Here is a 12,411-nt window from a genome sequence, read left to right on the forward strand (position 1 = left end):
GTAATTTTTCTATTATGTAGTAGGTATGGGGACATGACTAGCCAGGGTACATAGGCTGGTTTAGGTAGTAGACAGGAAAATACTTCACTTTCTATGGTCTGGCAGTTAGCATAGTTTTATTCATATGAGTTAAGCGTATGCATAATTTGATACCATGAACAGTTTTAAAATACAGTGCTCTATACAAGTAACATCAAGGCAGTCAACCTAGTATCAAATCCAATACTAGATAAAAATACAGTGTTAGGGGGTCTCACTAACTCCTTCCTTTCAAGCTATCTTTCAGACCATTATGGAAAGCTCACTCAGAAATGTGTCCTTGAAGAAATCTCAAACAATGCCACTTTTTAATTTATAACATTATTTTAATTTAATTTAATTTCAGTAACTTCTAATGTAACCTGGAGTTAGAACAATTGCACAGCTACATACACATTTACCAAACCCAGAAAATGCTGCAGGTCTGTCTTCTCTAGGAAGCATCTTCAATAACCCTCATGGACATACCTGACAAGCATTTCTGCATGAAGGAATGGAGAAACACCGATGACTTTAGGGTACAACCTTCCTATTAAATACCTGGAGAACTCAGCAGCTACAGTGATACCTAGAAAAGCCAAGTTGTGCTCTGCTGGTGCACTGCTGTGCATCGTAACAATTTCATTCATTTCCCCCTTTAAAATGAATGATCTGTGAAGACAGAATATTTTACTTTAGGCAGTACATCTTGCACTGCATGGAGGTTTGCAAAAGTAAAAGCTTAGGAGTTGTACTTAGGAATCACTAGTGGACTGCAAATCTTTATATTAATTTTGAATAATGTCCTAAGAATGTCAGAAGTACCAATTTTTGCCTCACCTGATGAGGATTGGCTTATGTTTCCTGGCAGGGGGAGTGGGGGTGTGTGTGATAAAAAAGACATGATACTTTCCAATATTCAGATGAGTTTCTGTATTTCACTGCTGAATTAAAGGGTTTTTTTTTTTTCATTACAGAATTATCTGTCAAGACCAGAAAAATGGAGAATGTTGAAATAATAGTTTAAAAATTAAAGCAATAGCTGTGAATCTGTGAGAAAAGTATAAACATAAGCTGGAAAAAAATACCACAGACAATCATTCAATATTAAAATAGATATATTCCTTTTTATTGTGCCCTTGAAATACAAAATTCCTTTAAGATGTTAGATTAAAATAATGAAATTTCTATTTTCTTTCTCAGAAGTACCTTAGTTGATCTAGGAGCCTGAACAATGGATATTAACTCTTAAAGTAGAACCTAGCCATTGTTCATCTATATACAAGTTGATACAAGTTGTGAGTTTGCAAAATTAAGAGCACTTCACAATCTCTTGAATGACCATTCAATAATGACAAAATAAAAGATCATGTAAAATTCTACAAGAAAAATTCACAGACCAGTAATTATTCATAAAAATAGCAATAGCAAAAATAGTGACATGCAACTGGCTTAAAAGCATAAAGAACAACTCTTACATGGTTTTGTATTATTACATTAGGACATACTGACAGAGATTTGAAAATCTAATTTGCAAACAGGTACACATATACTAGATGGTTTCCTAAATAATGGAACATTTAAAAAAGTTTATAATAGCATCTAGCAGTACTAAGTGCCAGCATGAAAATGGAGAACATTCAATCTGTAAATTAAAATAAGAGGAATAATTAAAAAACTATGTTTTAGCATTCACATTAGTTCATGATATATTAACTTTCTTCTTGGATGCTATAAAGGGCCAGACTGACTTAATAAATCTATTTTTTTTAATGAGAAAAAAGGTGCTTATATTTTTTTTCAATAGCAGAAGATACTATTGATACAGCCACAGACACCAACATCTTACAGTCAGAGGCTGGCAGTGACCAGCCAAGTCACATCTCAGATTGATGGGTGAGTGCACCAATTCACCAAGGAACAGCAGAGTAATTCAGGGGGTACCCACGTGCTCCTCCTGCCTGATCCTGCACCTGCCAGGTCTGTGGATGCCCCCAGAAGGTACTGCTGGGCTGGCAGGGCAGACCCCTCTGCTGAAGTGGAGAGGTGGGAGAGGGAAGCCCAGGTCTGCCTCCTCCCACCCTGCCCTGCAGTCCCACTGGCACCTGAACGCTGGCAAAGAGCACTGCTCTTTCTGCCTAGATGATTTTGCCTCTTCATGCTCCAGTGACAGACACTCAGAGCTGCACAATCCTGGGTCCTGCAGCCAAGGAGGTCATCAAAAAGGGTGTTGTGCCCTATGCAATGAAACATGCTCTTCTTGGCACAGCACCCTGCACCTAGCTTGGCTCCAGCTGGGATTTTTGGGGATGCTACACCCTATTGCGCTGTCTCAGCTTATTGACCAGGAATACCAACACCATGGGCCTTCAGTCCTGCTCCATGGAGACTGAATCCCTCCGGGTCAGACCAGCTGCTGACTCTCAATATGTCCCCTCCTCAGTAGCTGAATACATGGATCAGAATGTTCTAATGTCCCTGTCCAGCTCCAGCTCTCATGGCTTTACATGGGAGCAAGGCTTTCTTCCTCAGCAGCTGAGGTGTGCCAAGGTAGTGATGCAGCGCTTACCAGCCAAACTAATCTATCAGGGACACAATTCCAGGCCAGGCTGAGCAGACGCTGCCTTGCATTTGATTATTTTCGTTCTTGAGCAAAAAGAGCAAGCAATTTTTATCCCAACAGAATGCTGGCCTCTTGTGTGGTGCTCTCTAACTCTGATGCAAGGTCTCCAAGCAGCTTCATAGAGGTTTCATCCAACTCCTGGGAAAGATTCTGACCCTTTTCTCTTTTTTTTCAAATGGAGCACACCATACATATTTAATTTGCTACTTTGGAGACAATCTAGTTCTTCTTTTAATTTCAGAATAGATACTAAACAAATTGATCAGCAGTTAATCTGAAACTACTAATGATTTGCATGTACTTTTGGCACAGTCCTGTTATGCCCAATCAAATTATGCAGCAGACAGTGATACTCTAATTCAAAATCCTAAAACCAGAATACAATTATAAAAAAGAGGCTTCTGTTTAAAACAAATACTCACTGGTTTTTACGCAGTTGCTTCAGGTTTGTTTTAAAGTTGGATGCCAAAGAAGGATTCATCATAATTGTAGCATGAGACATTTTACAGCTTACATATAAGCAATAATGGAATACAGTCAACAGTGTAATGATATCAACATTCCCTCCCTCAATAAACCAGACTCTAATGTCCAGACTGGATTGTGAGCTACAGCTGAGTACAGAATAGCTTCAACAGAGTAACTGCAGGAGTAAGTAACCTGAGTACCAGAATGTCTCCATAAAAACAATTTTACTCTGTGGCCCAAAACAATAATCAGCTTTTGCTGTTGATTAAGTGTTGAAGTAAAGTTAAAGCATTTAATCAACTGCAAAGCCCATTTAATGTAAGTGTACTTTAAATATGTAGACATTATTGATACTATATATGAAGAGAAAATGTTTATCTGATATATCTCACAAAACCACAATTTCCTTCTTGGATGATTTGGAATGTGGCTGTACCAATCTCTGAAAGTCTTTCTACTGATGTTGATGCTTATTTAGGGTATGTGCTCTACACAAATAACTGAACAGACTTCTACAAAAATAACAATTAATAATTCTTAGTATGTAGGTAATAGTTTTCATCCAGAGGCCATCAAGTGGTGGCCTCTATATAGATTAGTAGAATTTATGATTTTGAAAGACTCACTCTGCCACATCCCAAAGAGAGATGTTTTTTGGAACACAAGGCAAGGCCCACAGATGTGTCTATTCTGCCATTACAATTATCATCTTGGCAAATTGAGACTGGACAGCCACGGGAATCCTCATCAATCTCTGAAGTGATGGCTGGGAAGAGAGACAGGGTCTAAACTCTCAGATTTTGTGCACTAGGAAATTAATTTTCCAAACAAGAGCTGGGCACCCAGTGAAGCAGGTTGGGCAGCCAGTATAAACTTCTGTGGCTGCCCAGGGTTTTCACTTGCTCAAATTTTGGCCCCAGGGAAGAGCCTGTTTTCCAATTTGCAGATGGACAAGTCTGTTTCCAAACACAGGTCACACTACTCTGTCTATGCACAACTTAGGCAAGGTAAAACAATGTTAAAAAACATTTTTAGGTACCACACTTGCCCTTGAAACCCTGTTCCTCTTTTGCCTTTTTGGAGAAATGAACAAACATAAGAAACGGTCAAAACAAATGCATGAACGTGTTACTAAGAAACAGTGAGAGAAAGAGAAGCTAATTTTCGAGGTGATAGAATAATTCCAAATGGGCTTCTATATTTTCTCCCTGAACAACATGCTTTTTTGGGGGGGCTCAAGAGCCAAAATAGATAATTTAGGCTTGATCGAGAGCCTATTAAAATCAACAGAACTTCTCTTCTGACTTTAAATGATTGCAGAAAAGAAATCACATATTTTAAATTTTTGCACTGCACCCAAAAAAAAAAAAAAAAAAAAAAGGGAAAAGGAGCAAGAAAGCAAAGCATTTACCGTCAGTACATAAACCTGAAGTTAGAAATGTGTTGTCAGTAAGACATTCTTGCAAATCATCCTCCACCACCCCACACAACTCCCATCACATCTCCCAAGTAAAGGGCTAAGACTATCAAAACCATGAAAGAAATAAAGTAAATATAAAGTTAGGATAATGATCACAAGAAGCTCCCCTTTCTTGTTATTATGCTTCTATGAGCAGATGCTGATATTCATGTAAGTGGCCTGGATTCATCCTCCCTGTAAATCCTGCTCATCTCACAACCAAGAGTATGGGGATGCACCTTGTAGAGATGCTGGGCTATTTAGTTGGCCAGACTCTGGTCACATCACCTCACTTCTCACAACTCAAGCAGGACAAATTGAGGCTGCACATCCCTGCATCTGGTCTTTACCTCCAGCCCAACAGCTCTTCTCCTTAGAAACAAAGAGGGAGGAGGAAAAAGCAGAGAGGGAAAAGCAAACGTTTCCAAAAATATAAAGCTGAGTGATGAAACAGAGCAAACACGGAGATTAGTGGAAGGCATATAGGCAGCTGCTCAATTTCTTAAGGACCTTAGCTTGTAACGAAAGGCAATATCAACGTCTGGCAGGAGGATACCAAGGCCCATGCGACTGTTATCAAGTCTGACAGCTTTGTTTTCTGCTAGTTCTACATCAAAATGAGACAATAGTATGAAAAGAAACATCTTCATCTCATTCATGGCGAGGAACCTCCCCGGACACATGCTGATCCCAGAGCCAAAGGGCATTAGGAAATACTTCAGTTTTCTTCCTGCCTTGTAGAATGCGGTTTTTTTCTTGCCATTCTCTATGTATCGATCGAACTTATACTCCTGAAAATGAAAGAGAAAGAGAGAGACAGCATGATATCTAACAAGGCAGTTACATGAGCTGCTTTCTTTGCACAATGGTAACGTGTCTGAAACCCAGAAAATAAGATAAGGAGGAAGACAAGGAGCTGACAGCTTCTTCTTTTTAGTTGGTTCCCTCAAGTTTCATTAACTCACATTATCTTCCCTGCAAAGAACACTCTTTAAATCCACTTATTTAGCTTAGTCCTTTTACATCAAGCTCCTTCAACTTCCTCATCTCATCCACTGAGTGTCTGGCCTATATTGATTGTAATTAGATTTTGACCGCTGTGTAGCAGGGACAATGAACCTTAGTGGAAGGACAATTTTCTTGTAAAGCATCATACACACTCAGTGTACATACATCATGAATAAGGATAATCTGCAAAATTCTGCAAATGCCTATGAATAAATTAATGCATTGCACCGATTTTGCTCTTGCAAGCCAGAGCAAAATCCATCCTTCTTTTGCACCGAATGGTGCAGATTATTTGAAAACTCCAGCGCTTTGCAGTCAGTTTTCCTTTCAGTTGGAGATGGTTGCTGCTTAATTTGCCACATCTTACCTTCAAATATTTTGCTGCAGAAGCTGTGAGCAAGGCAGGACAATGCCAGTGACTGACTATTACAAAGAGGGTGTTTTCAAGTAAGGCTTGAGGTCACACTTGTAACCTACATTCCGTAAATTGAACATATTTCTGACTATTTTTGAGTATCAGGATCCCTGTTTAAAGATAATTTGTGTTTTTGAATGAAGGAGATCTGGCATCCTCACTCAGTCAATGGCAAATTAACCACTTACAAAACCCTCCTGCATGCTTTGAATAAAAATGACAGGCACTTCTTGCTTATGGTCACTCATTAGCATTTGTCCTGCTTTGCATACATCTGCTATAGCAGCAGCCATTTGGAGCTGGCTGGGAACAAGTCAGTCAGACAGAAACCGACCTCAAATGATTAAAAAACCTCACACCACCATTAAAAATACACTGATACTGATCTACCCATTAGATTAAAGGCTCTGAAAATCATGCACTCCAGGTCTTGCTGTTGAGAAACAAATGTCAGGGGAGGTGGTCAGTGAGAAAGGGAAAAAATACTAGGTGCACTGGAGGGAATGTAACTTTGGGTGCTGAAGTGCAAGAGCTTATTTCACTAAATGATAGAGGCCTAGATTTTCCACAGATATAAAGGTGATTCTATGTCTGCCTCCACTGACAGGTAATTCTTTTCAGTCTCTTTGAACACCCCAGCCAAAAGCAAGCAAACCTTTATTTTTTTCTGCCAGGAAGTTATTGTTTCATTTGGAGCAGCACAGTAACAAAAATGAAAACCCAGAATATCATAAGATTTACTTCCTGAATTCTAAATCCTGCTGATCTAAAAAAGCACTGCTAAATATGAACTGCAATAGCTTAAAAACCTAACCCAGAGCTCTTCACTTCGCTCAAATGCTTTCACAAGGTGCACTTCTGGTGTCTGGAGGAATTGAAGGTCACTAGGTCAAACTTTATGCTTTCTTTGTCATATTAAGAGCTTTCTGAGACTTGCAATTGCTTTTAACAAAAAATAAATTGCTGTCTAAGGAACAAGGGAAACAGAAAACAAGTGTGAGATAGGAATGCAGCCAATGACAATGACATCAAACTCAGGGCTGCTGAAGCCCCTTGGGTTGAGTAGTGTTTCCTTAAAAGCTAGTTCACTGACTAAATAAAGACCAATTTTTTAAAAATGAAGGAATTTTCAGCCATGCACAAGGTCTCCTGAAAGAGACATGGTGGCTGACAGCAAGGAAAAGGCCAGGATGCTGACCAAAAGCAGGCAATGAAGTTCTTTGTGTATGAGCTGCTACAAGTATTATGAAAACTGAGCAATCTCCTGTGATTGATCTAAGTCTCCTTCTGTCACATACTGTATTTAGCTTTGTTTGGGAAGTCACCATAGAGGGTTTCCTGCAGGGTTTCCTGATACTTACTCTATGGGTTTTGCAGAGTTCATTTACTGAGCTCTATAATAGCTGAGTTAGAATTTAGGGTTTCACTTACACACTATATAGAAAATTGACTAATTTATTTAGGCCTTAATGGGTGGAGAAAGAGGTCAGAAATATATGCTTACACACTTACACAATATGGTGCCAAAGCACAAGATAGCTTGAACTTAAATTTATGTATCCAGGAGAAAAAGCATTGCTACAAAATTATCTCACCAAGCTGCCTGTTTTCCCAGGAAAAGTTTTCCCTAAATACATGACAAGCTCAAGACTGCACCTTTCAAAAAATTCATTCTCCATCTCTATCTGATCCTCAGTAGTTATTGTTGAAAGCACACTGCATATTTTAAGAACCAAACAGAACAGTGATTTCCCCACTTTTCGAGAGGGGCCCATGTGCTGAAATCAATGTACTGCAATGTGTGGATTGCTCATTCACTATCAAAAAGATAAAATATATGAACTAAAGCTGTACTGTGAAAGCTGAGCAGAGCTGATACTAAGCAGATATATTCAAGCAATGGAAATATGGTAATATATTCTGGCAATTATTGGATAAGGGAGGAGATCAGTTTCCACACTGATGCTTTTGGTCTAGGACCTAAACAAACAGATGGACTTTTGACAAATCAATAACGTTCTCCAAAATAAAGTGTTAAGGATAAAATAAAAAAAAAAAAAGATTATTTGTTAGCTGTTATCTATCCTTTTTAAGGATAAAAATATTAATCAACTATTTGCCAATAGATGAATTATTTTTAAAACCCTGATTTTCTCTGCAGGCTTTATCTTCATTTTTGGGTGGGGACAGCCAGCAGAGCTCCCCTGAATGTAATTTTCATTCACATGGCTCCAGTGTTCATCTCAGTGACTATACCTTACTCTTGCTGACTCCAACATGCTCCACACCTCCTCTCACTGAGGCTGGCAGAGCTCCTACACAACGAAATGCTGTCCTGTACCAACGAGGCTCTTGAATCTCATCTTTTCTTTGCAAGCTCTCATCTTTAAATTCCTGAAAGGGAGAGCTTCACGGAACAACGTCTCTAACACGGGCTTTCTATAAACATGTAAAAAATCCAGTTCCTTTCTTCTTTGGCTCAAATGCCAAGGATGGAAATCAGCATGGCTGGGAGACAGCCATTTGCTTAGGAAAATAGGGGTGAGGAATGGATGAGGTACAAGCTCTTGCCTCTCAGGCAGACAAGCCATTTAACAGCCTCAGCGTGCACCCTTGCTCTTTCTTGCCCTTCCTCTGTGGCACCCTGGGCTGGGGACAGCAATCTGGGGAGCAACCTAGCAGAGAGGAGGACTATTCAATTTGCATGCAGGTGGTGAACTTCTGAAGCTGTATTACAGCTGAGGCAGGGTGGATTAATTTTGAGTCTTTGATATTCATTAACTTGAGCGTCAGAGAAAAATACAAGGAGATGACACAATTACCCTCCGAGCTTCACTGCAGAGCAACAGCTTTACAGTCTCAAGTTCACAACACTCTAATTGATCAAGAAGGGGTGAATCCCTTCGAAGGGAGGTGAAAAAGCATAAGGCTCAAGTAAGACACTGCTATTATAGGGCTTCAGAGAGTCAATGATGCTTTGCGGGCACTTAGCTAAATGGCCCACATTATTTGCTATTTAAACCACCTTCTATTATTCAGCCCTCCTTGGGTATCAAATGATCCACTGCCAAACAAAGCCCACATTTAGCCTAAAGTTTATGGTAGTCAATGTGCAATTGTCAATTCCTTTGAAAGCAGTCGCAGTCAGTCTCATCACCATATTTCTCTCTTCAGGCCATGAATCCTTTGACCTGCAGGGCCCTAGAAAATACATCTGAAACTAGGAAGATTTGTTCCACAAGAAGGAACAGCAGTAAAAAAAAAACAAAACAAAACAACAACCACAGATCACAAAAGGCTTGGCTGCTTCGATGTGCCTGGAGTAGGAAGAGTAGCACCAGCTGAATGTTTACCTTAGGATCTTCATAGACCTCAGGGTCCATGTGCAAAATCTGCGGGTAAAGGGCTATCCAGTCTCCTTTCCTCAAAACGACTTCTTGATTCCCTTCAAGCTTGAGAACAAAATCCTCTTGGCTGATGCGGATGTTCATAGAGGAGGAGCACATTCTTAAACTCTCGTTTAAGGCACTCTCTGCGATTAAACAAAAGGGGGGAGGGGGGAAGCATCAGAAATATGGGAGATGACTGGAAGTTATACATGGCTACGGCTGCTGATTCTCCAGGAGTTTAGTAGGGCAGGCTAAAGGGAAAAAAAAAAAAAAAAGAAAGGGGATAAAACCACACAAGCAAAACCATACATAAAGCAGAGACCAGGAGGAGGCAATACACAGGCCCGCAGGGTTGGGGTGGGGCAGTCAGGGATGCTGAGCCTCCCGAAGTTATTCTGCCTGGTGGAGACGAGAAATCCTGTCGGTTGTAAGCAGCACCAGGTTTTGGGTGGAAAGTCATTATTCAGGCATCGTGTTGAAAACAACGCAATCAAAAGACATGAACGCTTTATGCATTTACATATATTTTGGTGGTTGCAAACAAGTACCAGTGAAAGCATCCATGGAGCTGTTCAGCTTGCCTTTTGAAAGTTGTTGGATTTAATGGTAGGACTATACATTAGAAATCATTCTGCTTGTTAATTCTCTAGTCATTCTGAGAATTTTTAAATGCATTTTCTTTTCAATGCACTATGCTGCCAAATTATAGTGTCTGTTGTGGTCAGAGTGAATGAAAGCAATTCATTATTTGCCTAGTAATTTTAAGAGAGAAAGACACTTCTAATTGGCCTAGAGGAAACAAAACATAGTCCTTTCAGGTTTGGGGAAAGCAAAATTTCTGTCTCCACCATCACATCCTGGAAGGCTCCAGAAGCTGAATGTCCTTGCTTTCCCAGTGGCCTTCACCTTTTGCTCCTAGCACGACAGATTTTATGGCTAATTTCCGGCAATTTATCCTGGCAGTTTGAGGAGGAATTCCTTTGGGAATAATATGCATAATTTGCATAAATCATTCTGATAGCATGTATATCAGCATGTAGCTCCTGTCTAGGGCTGCATCTCTCACTTTGTAATCAAAACTGACTATTTTTCCACCAGTGTGCATGGGCACTGTTATATGTGACTTGATTCCTTCTAATCATTTGTGTGAAAAATAGCTTAAAATAGGGTTTCATTTGCATGTAGTAATCCATTTGTGTCTGCCTTTATGTTTTGTGATATCAAATAAGCCTTCTCTAAGTGTTCACCAAGGCACTGCAATTGCTGCACCCAAAAGGTTAGTTTATTAGAGACGGTAGCTACCCAGTGTAGATGCCTCTGAAAAAAATAATAACAAACGTTCTTTCACTAAAAATTAAATCTGCTGCAGCATGCATAGCAAATAAAGTGGCCCTGGATGCTTTCTTGCAGGAGGTTTTTCCTTAAGCATGCATTTGTCTAAAGAAATGAGGCTGCGGTCAGCTTTGTGTGGCCAGTGCCGTGATTCAATGTGACGTACAGTGAGTCTGTGCATATTCTTTTGGACTGCCTTCGTTACTATAATCAGGCAGAGTCAAATCGGCTTGTTGGTGACGAAGCCAGAAAAGAACCCTGGTTCCAGAAGATGGCCTCTACTGCGGATAGCCACAAGGCACCTGACACGATAGATTTCAACTGGCAGCACTCTGGCAACAAAACTTTACGCGGTACAAAGGAAGGGTCCAGCCTCAGCTCCAGACTGCCTTCAACCTGCAGAAAATGAAGCTGGTAGCTTTGTACCAGTCCACCATTTGGAAATGGTGGTGACATACGTGGAGACAGCAGAAATCAAATGAGAAAGAGGGAAGGAGGAAAAAAAAAAGAGAAATAATTATAAAGCGCCGCGGCAAAATAGCAGCGCATTTAACCACCCAAGCAATGCGGTCACATCCTATCGGCGGACATCCTCCCAGAAAGCGCGGCAGTCCCTGCCTGCTGCCGGATCTCAAATGACAATTGGGCAGCATATCTTATATAGAAGTTAATCACAATAATGGAGCACAAAGTGTGGCTTAGCGGTCAGATCGTAAATGACAAATCTGTTTTACCTTCCAGTACCAGTTATGTGTGGAAGGCGAGCTTGGCTCTCGCTCTGAGCGATCATGCCGATAATCATTAGATGACAAAAGTAATGAGTCACATTATGATCAACAAAGGAGAATGGAGCTTATATGGCTTTGCAGGCTCGCATTAAAAAAATAGACAGTCAGCTTTCCACAAATGCCAGAGCTATACATTGAGAGGAATGACAACTGCACAATAAAACTGCAGCCTTTACTTGCAGTTGTCATAGTTCAGCAGACACCAGCCATCGCCGCTGACAGACCAGCTGGGTAGCTTGGGAGGCCTTCCATTCTGCACCGTGAGGTACAGTAAATTATCCAGCACGGTAGAGCAACATCTGTTTCTGTGCTTGTGCCGAACAAACAAGGCAATTTAAAGCATACCAAGGGATAACCAAGCAGCAAATGAACATGACCCTCGTTTTTTTCCCCCCTTCTTACACACATGAGATGCTAAACTTCACTGTGCAAGTGCTACATAAAGAAGCCAGGCTGTTGTTTGATAAGGTGTTGTCAGAGAGATTTTACATCTTTTCTAGAGAGAGAAGGAGGGGGGGAAGACAGAGATATATCTCATAGTATTGTTATTCTTAGAATCCTCCCACTTCTCTCTTCATTTCTCTTATACTAAAGCTAGCACTCAGCTTCCAATTCATTCTAGACTTTTTTTTTTAAAAACTGTTTCAATATACTTATAAATATTCAGTCTTTAAACCCTAATTTGCTATACTTAGTTCACATGCCTTCAAGCATTTGTCTTCCAATTTCCACTGAATAAATGCGTACTAATGAGAAATAGAGCAAGCTGCTGAGGCAAAGCTGGGTGACTTGAGCCTGGCCTGCCACCAGCTTGTGATAGGCAGGCAAATTGAGTTAAAATGAAAAGTCTTGTCAGCTGAAATACAACATGGTAGCCAAACAGCAAGCTGTCAATCATCCAGCCAAAACAA

The 12,411-nt window shown here is 40.3% G+C and overlaps 1 protein-coding gene across 3 annotated transcripts in view; it reads right to left on the reverse strand.

The window, feature by feature from the left end:
- Positions 1-1,118: 1,118 nt before the first annotated feature.
- Positions 1,119-12,411, reverse strand: part of LOC103812691 (cytochrome P450 7B1) — a 125,064-nt gene continuing 113,771 nt past the window's right edge. For all 3 annotated transcript variants that reach the window (XM_050970723.1, XM_050970722.1, XM_030227150.2), the window contains exons 5-6: positions 9,345-9,523; positions 1,119-5,359 (exon numbers count right to left, since the gene is read on the reverse strand). In XM_050970723.1, the coding sequence (XP_050826680.1) occupies positions 5,063-5,359; positions 9,345-9,523 (476 nt within the window). In that variant the 3' untranslated portion in view covers positions 1,119-5,062. The remainder of the gene's footprint in view (positions 5,360-9,344; positions 9,524-12,411) is intronic.

The sequence above is a fragment of the Serinus canaria genome, chromosome 2 (assembly GCF_022539315.1).
Source record: "Serinus canaria isolate serCan28SL12 chromosome 2, serCan2020, whole genome shotgun sequence".
NCBI lineage: Eukaryota > Metazoa > Chordata > Aves > Passeriformes > Fringillidae > Serinus > Serinus canaria.